This window comes from Lemur catta, chromosome 1, assembly GCF_020740605.2.
Source record: "Lemur catta isolate mLemCat1 chromosome 1, mLemCat1.pri, whole genome shotgun sequence".
Classification (NCBI taxonomy): Eukaryota; Metazoa; Chordata; class Mammalia; order Primates; family Lemuridae; genus Lemur; species Lemur catta.
In genome coordinates this window covers 87,330,182-87,347,708 of record NC_059128.1, presented here as the reverse complement: position 1 = coordinate 87,347,708, position 17,527 = coordinate 87,330,182, and the positions used below count along the sequence as shown (strand labels likewise).

General features: G+C 37.0%; 1 protein-coding gene across 1 annotated transcript in view; it reads left to right on the top strand.

Moving 5' to 3' along the window:
- The window catches only part of PRTG (protogenin), a 125,231-nt gene that overhangs the window by 68,609 nt on the left and 39,095 nt on the right, over positions 1-17,527 (top strand). Inside the window, exons 9-11 of the mRNA XM_045555414.1 lie at positions 346-510; positions 4,225-4,530; positions 5,730-5,918. Of these exons, the coding sequence (XP_045411370.1) occupies positions 346-510; positions 4,225-4,530; positions 5,730-5,918 (660 nt within the window). The remainder of the gene's footprint in view (positions 1-345; positions 511-4,224; positions 4,531-5,729; positions 5,919-17,527) is intronic.

The following is a 17,527-nucleotide window of genomic DNA, read 5'->3' as shown; positions in this document are numbered from 1 at the left end:
TTACATGGTTATGAATTACAGTATTCTGTTGTATTAAGCTTTGTTATGTTACTGCTGTACATTGTCCTTGCTGTGGGTTTTGACTAGATGGTAAGTGAAACTTAGAGGAGATTAATTCTTTTCAATTTGATTTATTCAGGAAAGATGTAGACTAGTAATTTGTAGCAAGATATGGCTTCTCTTAGAAAATAAAGACCTTCCTGTTCACATTTGTGAGGGGGGCACAAAAGATAACAGATTGAGATTAGACCCAAGGACCAGTGTTTCACAGTGAGGGAAAATGGCCTTGTTAATTTTATTTGGAATACTGTGTTTGTGATTTTTAAACGTGGATTCTTAATCTAGGTTTAAATAATGAAGAGTATCAAGTGGTCATCGGAAATGACACAACTCATTATATTATTGACGACTTGGAACCTGCCAGCAATTACACTTTCTACATTGTGGCATATATGCCAATGGGAGCCAGCCAGATGTCCGACCATGTGACACAGAACACTCTTGAGGATGGTAAGAAAACACGATTCTAGATATCTCAGTGTGAACGTTCATATATTTAATCAATTTCAATAAATCAATGTGTTTTAAATTAGAGAAAATATCCCCTTTTTGGTTAAAAAACAGGTATGTTAAACAGCAGGCCAATTTGCCATTCAAATCTGACTCTCTTTGCAAGTATTATAGTGTGAGAAGGATAAAGAGCACTTTTATTCATAGTTCATAATATAAAGTTTAATAACAAAATTCTTACATTGTCCTTTTATTCTTCAGAGATTCCTAGTTTAAATTGTAAATACATTGCAATATTTTTTTTAATGGAAAGAACAAAATGTGAGTTTTTCTAAGCATGAATAAATTTAATGATTGTTACATATTGAGTATACGTAATGACTGAGGGTCAGAGGTATTAGACTTCTGAAACCAAGAGTTTATAAAATTTAATACATGTCAGTTAAAAACATTCTTAGCACTATCTGTCCATTAAAAAAAAAACAGCATTTAGTTTATTATTAGATACAATATGCTTAAGGAGGAAAACCTTCCTTGTTCAGTTTGTTACCTGATCATGGTTTGGAAGTTAAGTTGTGGTTCTTTTGAGGGAGGGTAAGCCTACATATATTCTTGTAATTGTGGGGAATTCCATCCATTAAGATAGTCCTAGAAAACTGATTATCTTCCTTTGATTCTTCATATCATGTTGTAGAAGAAAGGATTTCTTTCTCTCCAGGGGCTCTAGAAGCCTCATTTCTGTACCCTGCAGTGTGAAAGGGAATTATTTAACATAAGCTTTATAACACTATTTTCCCTTTACAAATGTTTTCTCCTCCTCAGAAAATGATCCACTCTTAGTTTTCAAACTTTTTTTTATAAATAATCCCCAAATATCTTTTTTTGTTCATTTGGTCCCAGATCTCTTACTTATATCTTTATAATGCCATTTATTTAGGTGTTTTTAAATTCAGAGTTTGACTAAATGAAAAAATTCTCACTTACCTGGATGCTGAATTCCAAATTTTAGTTTTTGTTTAAGACTCTGTTCCACTTTGGAGTGAGCTACAGTATATATGACATCTCTAGTTGTCACATTACATTTAACAACCTCTGTTATGTACATCTAAGGTGAAACACAGGCCTACATATATATGTATGTATGAGATATATATTTTTATATATATTTTTGGCCAGGCACAGTGGCTCACACTTGTAATCCTAGCACTTTGGGAGGCCAAGGTGGGAAGATGACTTGAGTCCAGGAGTTCAAGACCAGCCTGGGTAACAACGAGACCTTATCTCTACAAAAAAAAAAAATTTTTTTTTTTTAAATATAGCTGGGCATGGTGATGCACACCTGTAGTCCCAGCTATTCAGGGGGCTGAGGTTGGAGGATTGCTTGAGCCCAGCAATTTGTGGTTATAGTGAGCTATGATGATGCCACTGCATTCTAGCTGTGGAAACAGAGACCCACCTTGTTTCAAAAATATATATATGTCTTAATGTATATATTTTATATAAATATGTTTTTATATATGATCTGTATTATAGGTCATATATTTTAATATACATTATGTGTGTATATATATATTTTAGGGTGTGTGTGTGAGGTATATTTCCCTCTGTATCTTTGAAGAAAATGAGTCTCAGCATAGCAAGCTACCCATTAAAGTTTGCTGTTCCAAGTCAGTTATGATCTCAGAGTTTTTCTCTTTTAAACCTTTCATTACTCTGGAACTTTTTTATTTAATGAAGTTGATTTTATTTTTTGGATAGCATACAGACCTTCTGACACTGCTTTCCAAATTTCTGCAGGTTTGTCCCCATTTCCTAAGGGTGCATAGCGCTGTGCCACAGATACAGCTAACACTTAATGGAGCACTTACCACCTGCCTATTCTAAAAACCTTATGTCCATTATCTCATTTAATTCCTACATAATCCTATGATAGAGGAACTATTATTGTATAAGAGGCACCGAAGTATAGGAGATAAGAATATGTGCTTTTTCTGGTCTGCCTGGGTCTGCTCCCTCACTTATGACCTGTGTGACCTTGGGCAAATGATTTAACCTCTTTGTATCTCAGTTTTCTCAGCTCTAAAGTAGAAATGATAATGATATTTCCTTCATTGGATTTCTTTGAGAATTAATGAGTTCATATACGTAAAGGGCTCAGAAGTGCTTAATAAATGGATTTCTTGTTTTCCCTCTGTACATTCATTCAACAAATATTTACTGAGTACTTGCTACAGGTTATTCAATATTTAGTAGTGAACAAAACACAAAGAAATCATCTCTGACTCATGGATCTTACTTTCTATTCTAGCGGGAGAAGGGGCAGAGGAACAATGAACAAGATAAACAGCAAATGATATACTATGTTAGGTAGTGATAGGTGTTGAGAAGTGGGGCAAAGCAGGGAAGGGGTACATGAAGTGTTGGGGGTATTTGAGATTTCACACAGAGTCACTACCAGAGAAGGGCTTGCTGAGCAGGTGACATTCCAGTGAAGACCTGAAGGAAATGAGAGTGCGGGAGCCGGCCAGGCATACAGCTGGGAGACGTGCATCCCAGGCAGAGGAGGCAGAAGCGCAGAGAGCCTGCAGTGCAGGCATGGCTGGAATGGAGGTACCTGAGGAGAGAGCAATGGGAGATGATGCAAAAAGCGTAACAGAGAGCCCACCCCCCAGGCAGCTAGAGCTTTGTAGGGAGCCATAACAAGGACTTTGGCTTTCACATTGAGTGAAATGGGAACCACTTTGAGCAAAAGAATAGTCTGACTTGCATCTTAGCAGGCTAATGTGCCTACAGTAGATGGGAGGGCCAAGGGCAGAAGTAGGGACCCGTCTTGGGAGGCTCTTGCTGCAGTCCAGGCTAAAGGGGACGGTGGCGTGGGCCAAGGGTGGGATGGAAGTGTAGAGCCACAGGACTGGCTGCGGAGTGTGTGTAGAGGAGTTGTGTGGCACCGAGGCTGGGTCTGAGCAGTTAGACAAATGATTGCCGGTAACCAAGATGGGAAAGACTGTAAAACGAGCTATGATTATTATCCTGTTTTGTGTATGAAGAAACCTAGACACGAAGAAGTTCATTTGGCCAAGATCATGCAGAGTTGCACATGGTAGGACATGGATTCAAACACAGAGAGGCTAACTCTAGAACCTAAGCCTTAGCTGTCAGTATAAGACTGCCTGCTACTCTACTTGACTCGGTTTCCTAGAATGCCAGTTTTATTCAAATTATTGGAGGAATAACTGTTTTCATATTAAACACCATGTGTCATAATTGGGAATACAAAATTCACATTAATTTTTAAGATGAAACTCTGACACTTAAAAAAAAATTATTTGCCAGGTTATAACCCTGGAGTCCTAGGCTCCCCCACCCTTGTATAATTCACTCCCCCTTGCTACAGAGGCACTCTGGTGGAATTATTTGAGAAGTATTCTCAGATTTTGTATGAATATTATCTTATATTCATGTCAAACAACAAGACAATCACAACAATGAAGAAAACCTTCCTTTCTTTGGTTCTATACACTTGTCCTCCCTCATTATTTTTCTTTCTTCTTTCTGGTCCGTACCCTGCTTCACTGAAAACCTCTGCTAGGGCTGAAAGTATCTCTTCTTTATTATGTTATGTGTTGTCATTAAGAGAATTCAATAACTACTGGTGTGCTAAGTGGCAATTTGGTTTTAAATATTTAAAACCAACCTGTTTTCTTATGTGACTAGTTCCTCTGAGACCTCCTGAAATTAGTTTGACAAGTCGAAGTCCCACCGATATTCTCATCTCCTGGCTGCCAATCCCGGCCAAATACCGGCGGGGCCAAGTGGTGCTGTATCGCCTGTCCTTCCGCCTGAGTACTGAGAATTCTATCCAAGTTCTGGAGCTCCCGGGGACCACGCATGAGCACCTTTTGGAAGGGCTGAAACCTGATAGTGTCTACCTGGTCCGGATCACTGCTGCCACCAGAGTGGGGCTGGGAGAATCCTCAGTATGGACTTCACATAGGACACCCAAAGCTACAAGTGTGAAAGGTGAATTTTTGAAGACTGTTGAGGAAGAATAATACAGTATTTTTACTTTTGAGGAAAATTTGCTTCTCCGTGTTTAAATTTTAACATTTTGTTTTATGAATAAAAACATTCCATAGATCATGGACTTAATTGAAAAAAATTAAATTTTTAATTCAGTATTCTCTTTTTGAACAGAGCTCATTACTGTGTAAAACTTTTGTTCACACTGTTAGTTTACTTAGCAAATCCTTCATGGACAGATCAGTCTAAATCAAACAGAATTGCCAAAAGAAATATATTAGTAGAGGTCTAATTAATATTATTGTCATTTTTTGTTTCCTGAGACAGGGCCTTACTCTGTTGCCCAGGCTAGAGTGCAGTGGCACCATCATAGCTCACTGCAACTTCAAAGTTCTGGGCTTAAGCAATCCTCTCACCTCAGCCTCCTGAGTAGCTGGGACTATAGGCACGCACCACTACACCTGTCTAATTTACCTATTTTTGTAGAGATGAGGTCTCACTATGTTGCCCAGGCTGGTCTTGAACTCCTGGCCTCAAGGGACCACCCTGCCTCAGCCTCCCAAATTACTGGGATTATAGGCATGAGCTACCACACCCTTGCCTATTGCCATGTGTTTTTTAAATCATCAGTTCAGTAGGAAGGCTATAAGAGGAGGAAATACTAGACCCTTCTCTTTTACTAACATGGAATATAACATGACCAGTTTTCTTGTTGTTGTTAATTGACTAATAATAATGCCTGTTCTCTTTATCACAGAGGAGTATTGTATGGTCAGAATTAGGAAGTATTCATTGTCTCTGTAAAAAAAATTAAATGTACAAATATAGGTATTATTTTAGTATTTATATGTCTTAGTCTTTTTAAGGTAGTGTTTTATTTTATTTTTTGAGTTTCAAAGGATTTATCCAATTTCTCCACATGGTCATAGCCTTGGTTTTACTTCAGTAGAGTCTGTTACTACTCACAAACAGAACACAGATTAAAACAAGCACTCCTTTACTTCCAAAGAGTATTTTGTATTTTTAATCCTATCTCAAAGTTTAGTATCATTGTGAAATTTTGAAAGTTAGGTTAAAGTATAATTGTTGGATTAAACTTTTCGGTGACCATTGGCTTAAAACTGAGAGATCTATGCTATTTTGTGTTTCATGTGGATTATGAGTTATTTATACATACATTTTCTGATGAATTTTTCTAGCTCCTAAGTCTCCAGAGTTACATTTGGAGCCCCTGAACTGTACCACCATCTCCGTGAAATGGCAGAGAGATGCTGAGGACACAGTGGCCATTCAGGGCTACAAGCTGTACTACAAAGAAGAAGGACAGCAGGAGCATGGACCCATTTCTTTGGATACCAGTGACCTTGTCTATACTCTCAGTGGTTTAGGTGAGTGAGTCTATCACTGTGCTTTTCCTTCTTTCCCTTCCTCTCTGACCTGTTGTGAAAAAAGCTGTTGGATGTGAGGAAGCAGAACTGACTTGATGGTACTAAGAAAAGACTTGATTTACTGCATTACTGTGTATGTTCTACTGCTTAAGCCAGTGACTGGTCTTTGACTCACCATTGTGAGTCAGTGGGCAAAATGTGAGGCAGCCGTGGAATCTCTCTGTCTTTTCTCTAGCTCTGGGAATCTGCTTTTCTTTCTAGAATTCACTTCTGGTAGAGTGAAATCTTGATCAGTTATTGTGAGTGTGTGGTGGACGTAGAATAGAAAGTAGAATAACGATATCACCAAATGATTAAATAATACTCAATAGTTAAGTTTAATGTATAATTTACCTGAGAGTATGCCCTTACATGTGACTCATGTAACAGTAAATATTTACTTTATGTAGCTCTAGCCCAGGAAAACTGGAGAAAAAGGACTGAACTTTGCATTTGGGTTAATCAGTGTTCTGAAAGACACTATTTTATTCCCTACTCTTCCTAACTTTGTAGGATGAAAGGAATTTCATCATGTAAACATGTTTCATAGAAAGTAAAGAAATTTGTATCTAAAATGAATATTTGAGTATAAACAGACATATACTCCTCAAGGTGTAAAATGCATACTTAGCTATTTGTTGCTCACGAGTAGTAGATTTTCACCCTCAAGTGCAAAGCAGTCACTTTAGTTATGATTACCAATCAAACAGGTGCGGAATTATTGTAACACCTTCTGCACATGTCAGAATTTTATAAAGCACTCTGGCTTTTCCTTTCACAGACTGCCCTTTGGAGGTGAGGGTAGGTCAGGGGTACAGTGGTCCCCACCGTGGGCTTCTCCATTTCCTTCCCTAGCCTAACAGTAGCACAGACTGAGAGCAGCATTAGATTTGAGTCCCTGCACAGTGAGAAACAGTGGTGGAAATCTGTTTTCAGATGCAGGGACACAGAACTCTATCCTGCAGTTCTTTGCCGTAGCTTTCCAGATGGTATTTTGCTTATAATCTTATTATGTCAGTTTTTAATTTAATCTGCATTCGGTTAAATAAGTTTCACTATTGATCTCTGTCACACAGCTTTATAAACGATGAGAAGTTGCATATGTTCTGGGTTGACCTTACTCAAACCACTAATACTGAGATGACACTAGAACAGCCTACTGTCACCAAAGTCAGCAATGTTTATTTCTAGCCATGGCTTCTCAGTGTGCCCTTTCCGCATACATATCATTGATTCAGGAAAATTTTACTCAGTATGAAGTAAGAAACAGGATTTGGGACAATTGTTGAAGAATCATAAATCAAACTTAGTACTTCCAATTTTCTCACTATTAAGGAAATATAAATAATGTAAAAGACACAAAAAAACACATTCCTAGAATGCTCTTCTTAAATATACATTACAGGGAGCTCATTCTGAATAGATGAATAATTTACTAGAAAAAACAAAATAATGCTCTACTTGTGAAAAACATTGTAAAATGTTTATAGAAACATTTTATTAAAACTTTGATAATGAAAAGCAATTCTTTAAAATTTTCTACACGTGCACATACTAAAGAGCAAGCCACACTGATCTTTGTGGAACATTTTTATAATCTCTGAATAATAGCTTTCTAAACTATAAACCTTTATTTTCACCATATATTTGAAAAATAAATGACATATATTTCTGCCTTTGTTTTTATGTTGTAAAATCTGTTGTGTATACTATTTGAGGGATAACTCCATTTATAATCACTTTTTTATGCATAAACTAGGTAATTATTTTGTTATAGTCAGTATACCATGTCGATTACAATAGCTCCATGTTTCCTGACTGTGGAGTTAGACTGCAGTTGGACTAATTGCAGTTCAGGGTGATGGAGGCCTCTGCTGCAGCCATAGGGGCTTTCTTGTTAGACAGCAGGTTCCGCACCCCTGGAGCTGCCGAGTCACGGCTTGACCGGCTGACTAGCAGGGATGCATTTGTGTGGATGGAAGTACTGTACAGCTGTTGACTGGATCACCTTTAAGGTGCCTTTTAATCTTGAGACCCCTAGGGTCTGGTCTTCCTCTTCTAGAAAGTCAGTGTTGGGGCCTCGCCAACCCTGTGGCAGGCTAATATGTTTAACCCACTAAGCAGGCAAGTGTTAACGGCTCTCATTCCTTCTTACTTTTGGATATCGGGAGAGCAATATGTCCTGTTAACTGGACAACTGACCATCTGTGACCATTTTTAGTGAGAGCATCTGGCGGTAGCTGCCTGTTTAACAGAGAGTGATGTGTGTAGAGGGCAGCAGGTTAAGGGAATCCTATCTGTGTCTTGCATGGTGAATACTTGCTTTCACCAAGCTTTTGCACATTAAAGGTACTCTGACTGGAACTAGATTTACTAAATGGGCTTGGAAATGAAATTTAAATGCTTCTGTTTGCTGATTCAATGTCCATTTGAGTAACAAACTGATGTCCCAAAATTTCATTTTCATACTAATTCCCTTATACTCATCCTTTTGTTTCCACTTCTGGTAATTAAGTTTTCAGTTTAAAAAGTATGTTATTGGGACACATTCTCTTTGGTAATACAGGTAGTTCTTTGTTTCTGAAAGAAAGAAAAAGACAAATGAATTTATATATTTCAATTCATTTAACAAGCATTTTCGAATATTTTTCTAAGTAAGGCATTGTAGTACTACATAAAAAGATGTAACAGATGTAACCTCTGCTTAAAGCAAGAAGGGTTAAACCAAAAGATATTTAATTGACTGACTTTTCCAATTTCCCCCCACATTTCTGATAAACTAAATCTAATTGTATTTAGTAATGAAAGTTATTTTACAGCCTTTTACTCTAAAGCCTCAAAGCTCATTTCCCTCAGATGTACAGTTTTATTTTTTGAAGTAGCTAAAAAGAGTCTTGTATCTTTAATAGTATAATATATTGGCAGAACAATGTAAGTATTTTGATGTTGCTAGTTTGATTTTAATGACTTTAAAATATAGTTTGATTTTAATTAGAACTGGTTTACTTTTGGAAGGATTGGAGAAAACATTAAGCTTGTGATTTAATATGTTTGTGTGATTTGTTCTAAATTGAGGTTTGCGTCAAGACTTTGCATCTTTATTGTGATTAATTTCACTTAGATTTTTTTATTGGCACTTTTCAATGGTTAGCTCAGTTATAAGTAGGATTTTAAACTGTTATATTTATTATATAATAAACAAGCAAAATTAATAACACACTTGTGTTTGCTGATAATAGACTGATTTAAATAATTTGTTCCTCTTTTTTTATCTATTTACAAATTGGCTTTAAATTCTGAACTTAGAGTTTCTAATTGCAAAGGGACTCTTTTCATAAGCTGTCAGAAACTGTTCTGAATGATTCAGTCTTTATATAAGAGAATGAAAAAGGAGAGATTATTTAGATAGTACTGTTGTTTGTTTAACATTTAGGACACTGATATTTAGGACATCGATATTATATCAGCTTTAGCTTTTACTTTGGCAAAGAACTTACACTATTTTAATTTCACAGCAAGCATGATTAGTGAGCATGAGGTTTAGTACCAGGTATTAATATAAGGATACAAAGTATTATAAATCATTAGTAATGTAGGTAGATCACGTCCACCTTCAAAACTCACAGATTTTTATTTTTATTTTTTAGAAATCCAAAGTTGGAATCCTCAATTACTGCCAGGGGTAGGAATCAAAAGAAACAGGTCCCTGGTTAATAATATAAATTTAGAGTCTCTTAGTTTGTATAGACGCATGCTAAAATTGAGTCAGATTTCAAGGTGTTGTTTTTTTTTTTACCATAATAGGGTAAGGTTTAGTTGTGTGGTATCTCGAGAGAAGAAATCGAGAACTACTACTGGTGGCCAGGTGTGGTGGCTCATGCCTGTAATCCTAGCACTCTGGGAGGCCAAGCCAGGGAGATCACTTGAGGTCAGGAGTTGGAGATCAGCTTGAGCAAGAGTGAGACCCCATCTCTACTAAAAATAGAAAAAAATTAGCAGGGCATGGTGGCACATGCCTGTAGTCCCAGCTACTTAGGAGGCTGAGGCAGGAGGATCATTTGAGCCCAGGAGTTTGAGGTTGCAGTGAGCTATTATGACACCACTACACTCTAGCCAAGGTGACAGAGCAAGACTCTGTTTCAAAAAAAAAAAACTGCTACCAGTGAAGCAAATTGATATAGCTGGAGGGAGTTGTAACTTTTTTCTTTAGCTGAGGCAGGAGAAGATTTTGTGGCACAAAAGAGACCACTTTTATGGGAGAGAGTACATTGTGAACCTTACTATAATAGTGACTTTGTTTTGAAGAAAATTAGATTCAGTTTATGAACTATGGAAATCATGTTTTAAGATGAGCCAAAGTCTTTCCAGAGACTGTTTTCCCTCATCTCTTTCACACAAGGAAGCCTTAGATAATGCTCAGAAAATTTTTGGAAACATCCTACTGGGGAAAATCCTTATAATGTAGTTGCTTTACAGCTTTCTGATTGCACCCCTTAAGATAGAGTCTAAGATACACTATAATTTAATTACAAAATTCTCCTAATCATGACATAGTTTCAAGTATGTTTTTCCATATTGACTTACAGCCTGTAAATTCATTTCAGATAATCTGGTGCCTTGAGATTAAATAACATTTTAAATATCATCATAGATATTAGGATTCTTCCTTATAAAGTAACATATATAATAATGTAAACATTCTGTCCAGATTAGCTTTGACGTCATAAAGCAGCATTGGTTTCTATGAGATCACTTTGCATTTATTTCTCAAGAGACCATTTTTAGGATCAGTTTGAAAATTCCATTAACATTTTTGCTTTTATTTACCGCAGACAAGAACTTTGGGGACATAACTCACATTTTTTGCCTCTCTTCAATTCTTCCTGTGCTTTTCCACAGTTAATTTCCACTTTCAGTAAAAATAGTTCTTATGAAAATATCTGATTCATTCTTTCCTGTTAAAGAGTCACAAAATAAATTCATTTAGCTTAAGTCAGTAAACTTCCTAAAGGAATGATTTTGGAAACCACCTGCTATGTAGGCTAGAAAACTAACTGACAAAGTGTGAGTACAAATTATAACAAAACAAAGAGAACATTTAAAAACTATTGTATTTTTTCTTCATTATTAAATATCTTTTAGGTTACCGTTTCTTATGATGTGTTTAATTGATTATCAAGCTAAAGCATGTTGAAACTTTAACGCAGACTTTAGGGAATGCTCAACTATTTTTTCTTAATTTGCCAACAGAGCAAAAATTTTTGAATACTTCATTCTCTGCAGTACCTGAAAATGGCAAATATGACTGACATTCACCTGAAACTTTAGAATTTAATACTTGAAAATTTAGTAACCAATACTTCAAAAAAAGTGGAGCAGTTACCTCTAAAAGAGTCCTATGACTAAAAAAATACTATTTAGAGTAAAAAAGGAAAGGTCTTTCATCTGCCGACTGCAACTACCTCTATTTAAAGACAAAATGTTTGCAGATTGTTGAAACTATAAGAGCTGTACAAAAGTTACAATACATTATCTAGTTATTATTTCTTAAATTCTGTGTCTTGAATAAAAGGTCACTTGCCATTCTAAAATATTTTTGGTATTCTCTAGATGAATTAGAGGTATATCTCATCTTTCCATTTGAAAAAAATCTTAACCAGCTTTTAAGTCTCAACGTTCTGGGAATGCGCTTGTGACTCTAGATGGCGTCAGTCATTCCCATGGTACATCATGTACAATGCTCTTTCATAGGAATCACGTGGCACTGTCAGCTAAAAGAAAAATATCAATTAAGTAAGTTTCATGTCTGTTGTCTGGGTTTGACTTCAAATCCCACAATTTATTAGCAAATTAAATCCTGGATGTTTGCCTAATCTTTAAATAGGGGTAACAATAATAATGCCTATTTTAGAATGCCAGGGGGATTAAATGAAATAATGCATATGAAAGTTTAGCAAGGTGCCTAGAAAATTGCATCAGAAATCCTCAATAAATGTTAGCTGTTACTGTTGTTTTAAAAAGTATTCTTCTCCCAGAGTAGAACCTGTATTTTTAAAAAATTGTGTCTGTATTAAAAAGATGTTTTTCCAAGTGATTTACCATGATCACTAGATATGAAAAATAGTGCTTCTTGAACTTTAATATGTATATGAATTACTCACAGATCTTTTAACAATGCAGATTCTAATATCCAGTAGGACTGGGTATGTTCTGAATTTTTTGCATTTCTGCCCATTCTGAGAAACAAAGTGTTAGACCGGGGGTAGGCATACTTTTTCTGTAATGAGCCAAATAGTAAATATTTCAGGCTTTGTGGGTGTTATGACCAAATATTTGTGTCATCCCCAAATTTTTATGTTGAAGTCCTTCTCAATGTGACTGTACTTTGAAACAGAACCTGTGAAAAGATGATAAAGTTTAAATGAGGCTGAGCGCGGTAGTTCATGCCTGCAATCTTAGCACTCTGGGAGGTCAAGGCAGGAGGATCGCTTGAACTCAAGAGTTGAAGACCAGCCTGAGCAAGAGCGATACCCCATGTCTACTAAAAATAGAAAAATTAGCCAGGTGTGATGGTATGCACTTGTAATCCCAGCTATTTGGGAGGCTGAGGCAGGAGGATCACTTGAGCCCAGGAGTTTGAGGTTGCTGTGAGCTAGGCTGATGCCATTGCACTCTAGCCTGGGTGACAGAGTGAGACAGAGTGCTGTCTCAAAAAAAAAAAAAAAAGAAGAAGAAGAAGAAGGTTATATGAAGTCATAAGAATGAGGTTCTAATCTAGTAAGACTGATGCCCTTATAAGAAGAAGGGACACCAGACCTCACTTTCCACCATGTGAGGACATAGCAAAAAGGTGATCATCTACAAGCCATCTAAAGCCTTCACCAAAAACCAAATCCTGCCAAATCTTGATCTTGGAGTTCCAAGCATCTAGAACCATGAGAAAACAAGTTTATGTTGCTTAAGCCATTGAGGCGATAGTATTTTATTATGGCAGCCCAAGCAGACTAATACAGCGGGCCATAAATTTTCTGTCACGAGTATTTAATTCTACTCCTGCAGCACAAAAGCAGCCCAAGAAAATACAGAAATGGATTGGGCAAAGTGGCTTACTCCTATAATCCCCAGACTTTGGGAGGCCAAGGTGGGAAAATCACTTGAGGCTAGGAGTTCTAGACCAGCCTGGGCAACATAGCAAGACCCCATCTCTATAAAAAATTTTAAAAATTAGCTGGGTGTGGTGGCACATCCCTGTAGTCCTAGCTACTTGGGAGGCTGAGGGGGGAGGATCCCTTGAGCCCAGGAGTTAAAGGTTTCAGTGCGCTATGATCACTCTACTGTACTGGAGCCTGGCTGACACAGTGAGACCCTGTCTGTTAAAAAAAAAATACATGCAAATGAATGGGTGTGGTTATGTTCCAATAAAACTATTTATGGACACTGAACAATGAATTTCATATAATTTGACATGTCACAAAATAGTATTTAAAAAATTTTTTTTCAAACCATTTAAAAATGTAAAAACCATTTTTAGCTGACAGGCTATATCAAGGCACCAGGCCATGTTACTATAGTTTGGCAATTCCATGTGTAGACTCTATATAGTTCTTGATTTTCAAAGTGCTGTCCCAGGATCAGCAGCATAATGTGGAAGTTTATTGAAATGCTGAGTTTCAGGTACCCCCCTCTACCTACTATTTTAACATATAAGGGGAACGTATTTGGACATTTGGTTTATGCCTGTCTTTTTAAGCTAGTTCTGTAACTATGTTAAAGTGTTTTATCTTTCCCTTTGTTTGAGTTAGCTCTCAGGGGGCATCCAGTTACAAATCTAACAGCATATTCTGTTCCCGAAGAAAGCCTAATTATTCTTGATTTGGTGTATCTCATTTTAGGCATCTGTGATACTGGCAAATTAATTAGGTTTTATGTTTTTAAATGAACAAGAAAATAAAGGAAATGTAACATCAATTCCATAAATCCATAACATGAAATGTTTTTTGAATCCACAGGATAGAGCCGGGAGTGTTTAGAAGTCATTCACAAAGAGAATATTTCTTAGCCTGCTCAGCTGCTGTCATTGAGCCTTATGATGTGCTCTTAGTGCCACACTACTGTTTACAAAGCCCTCAGTAGCACTGCGTGAATACAGTGAGCACAGTGTTTTGCAGAACTCAATAGGCATGGGTTAAAGGAGCTCCTCTGCTTTCTTGGTTGTTCTCTTGGGGCCCTGCTAGGAGGCTTAGGACACAGTAGTTCCTTGGTCTTGCAAATCAGAAGATGAACTAAATTTAGAAATTTCTGATAATGCACTGCAGTTACCACTGTAAATTAATCGTAAAATGGAAACCATCCCCACAATATACAATTTTAACTTCTATGATCCTTCACTTGAGTGCTCATGAAGACAGTGCCCAAGAGATAGTATCAATTAAAAAAGCAAAATTTCTAATTTTAGGATAGATACAATATATATTTCTCTTAGAACTTTATATATATAAAAAGCCATTTATATATATAAAGCTACTTAGTTTAATAACACAATATTACAGTCTATACCAATTTAATTGCCATATCTTGTTTCATAAAATTTTTATATTAAGGTGTATCCATCCCTGGTTTTCTAGTGGTTAAATAAAGTGTATCCATCCTAATTATGGATTTTAACTTGTTTATTTTCCATTATATTTAAATTTTAAAAAGTTGTATATATTCATTGAATGCGCTTACTCTGTACCAGCACTGTATTGGACACAAGGAATATGAACATAGATGACACACCTGCCTTCATAGCATTTAAGTTCTACGTGGAGGACTTGTTAGTGTTCATAGGAAAATGTGCTAATAGATGGAATTGAGGTATAGGATGAGTGTTCTGGAAACACAGAGGGTAAATGACTAATTTTACTGTATGATGAAGACTAGTTTGCCTGGTAAAGGAAAGGAAGAAGGTCATTCAGTTGGAGAGACTCAAAATATTTAAAAAAAAAAAAAAAAAACCCAAAGATTGAAGAGGTAGCCTCATTTATTTGCTAGAGCAAAACATGAGTTATTTGGGTAGGAGTTGTAGAAACTAAAACCTAAAAACTAAAATAGAGTTAAATAGGGCCTGTGTTTTAAGGGCCCTGTGTGTACCCTGCTAAAAGTTTTCAAGTGGGAAAATGACATGGCTTGTTTTAGAAAGATAACTGGTAATGATATTGCAGAGGATAGATTTAGGGAGGGCAGTGAGTGAGGGCCGGGGAGGGGGCCACTGAAAACAGGAGATCAGTAAGATAGTTATTGAAATAATCTAAGATGGTAAGAGCGTAAACTAAGACAGTAGTTCATTGGTGAGAAAGCAGATGTAAAGTTGTTTTAGGCTTAGATGGGTAGAGCTTGACTGATTATGTGTGGACCTGATTGGTGGCCTTGCAATATAGGGGTTACAGCTGAGAGGTCTCTGAAGAGATGCTCAACGTCATTAACCATTAAGGAGATACAAATTAAAAAATTTAAATTACAGTTATTAATAGATACCACTACATACCTATTATAATGACTACATTTTTTAAAAATACCAATAACAAGTGCTGACATGGATACAGAACACCTGAGACTCTTATGCATTACTGTAAGAAGGCAAAATGATACAGCCACTCTGGAAAACAGTTTAGTGCTTTTTTTTTTTTTTTTTTTTTTTGAGACAGAGTCTTTCTCTGTTGCCCAGGTAGAGTGCAGGGACATCGTAGCTTACTGCAACCTCAAACTCCTGGGCTTAAGCGATCCTTCTGCCTCAGCCTCCTGAATAGCTGGGACTACAGGCGCATGCCAAGACATCCGGCTAATTTTCTATTTTTAGTAGAGACGGAGTCTTGCTCTTGCTCAGGCTGGTCTCGAACTCCTGAGCTCAAGTGTTAACCCTGCCTCAGCCTCCCAGAGTATTAGGCTTACAGGCGTGAGGCACTGTGCCTGGCCTTGTTAAGTACTTTCTTACAAAGTTAAACATGCCACTCCCATATGACCCAGCAATCCCATCCTAAATATTTATCCTAGAAAAATAAACACTTAGGTTCAAACAAAAAACTGTACACAAACGTATAGCTCTCTTCAAAATTGCCCCAGACTGAAAACAACCTAAATGTCCTTCAGTGGGTGAGCAAACTGCAGTACATCCATACAGTTGGAATACCCATCAGCAATACAAAGCAGTGAATGGTATTGCTACTTTTGACAATTCAGGGATGAATCCCAATTGCATTATGCTGAGTGAAAGAGGCCAGTCTCAAAAGATTACACTCTGTATGATTCCATTCATATGACATTCTCAAAAAGTCAGCACTATGGATGGAAAACAGATCAATGATTGCCACACGTTAGGGGTGGGGACAGGACTTGACTATTTGACCACAGAGGGGCAGCACTGGGAGCTTCCATGTGATGGATTTGTTCTAACTCCTGACTGTGGTGCTGGTTGCACAAATCTGCACATGTTATTAAATAGAACTGTAGAAGAACAACACAAAAGTCAACTTTAGTGTATGTGAATTTAAAAATTAAGTCAGAAGACTGAGGGTTTTGAGATCAGATGGCCAGGGTTTGAATCCTATGTCTCCAACCCACTAAGTATAATCTTGGTCAAGACACTTCACCTCGAAGAGCCTTAGTTTCCTCTGAACATCTAGTTTGAGGATTAAATGTGGAACCCTCAGCACAGGGGATTGGTCTGTAGTAAGTGTTCAATAACTGTTAGCTGTTTGTAAATATGACTAGGAAGTGGAAGAAATTTGAATGATACTCAAAGAGTTCTGGGAGATGGCTCTTTAATTGGAGTAGGGCTTTCAGGACTAAGACCAGGTTTGGGGAAATGGGAGGTAATTGAGTTTAGTTGATCATGTTGAGTTGGAGAGGTTAGTGTCCCAGTGGAGATATGTATAGCAGCCTAATATGTGAGTTTAGATTTCAGAAGCTCTGAGATGGTGAATCCTTATTGTACAGTTGGAAGTTAAGGCTGCACATTCTGCTGTGAGGGACCCAGTGTCTCTCTGGCTTAGCTACATTGAAGGAAACTGGCAAAGACTTAAGCAGAAGAAACTAGTCAGCATAATTGCAAAACAAAGGAAGTCAGATCATTTTGGCGAAAGAGGGGCACATCCTGCAAATCTCATTGAAAGTTCCCTATATGAAACTTTGAATATTCTCATTTTCTGAGACAACTTTCAGTGAAGCCTCTTCCCCCTTTTTTAATCATCTTCAAAGACCTCCAGAAACTGAAATTTTTTCCATATAGATATGGTCATATTTATATTTGTTCTTAGTTTGCTGCAATTCTAAGCACTTACCAGTCTCTCTTACTTGCCACAAAAGATAGAGGAATTTTGAATAAGAAAGAAGCAAAGGGAATTAGGCTACTGCATTATGGGAGAAATATAGATGGCATTTCAAATGGAATTTCCTAACAAGTCACAAAAGATATTTTGCACTCGTCAATATTTGAAGGCCGTCTTGTAACTATTTTCAAATCAAATTGAATGTACAGCTATCATAGCTTGCGATTGTGCTTCTTAAATTCAGAGGATAGCGAACAGCATTAA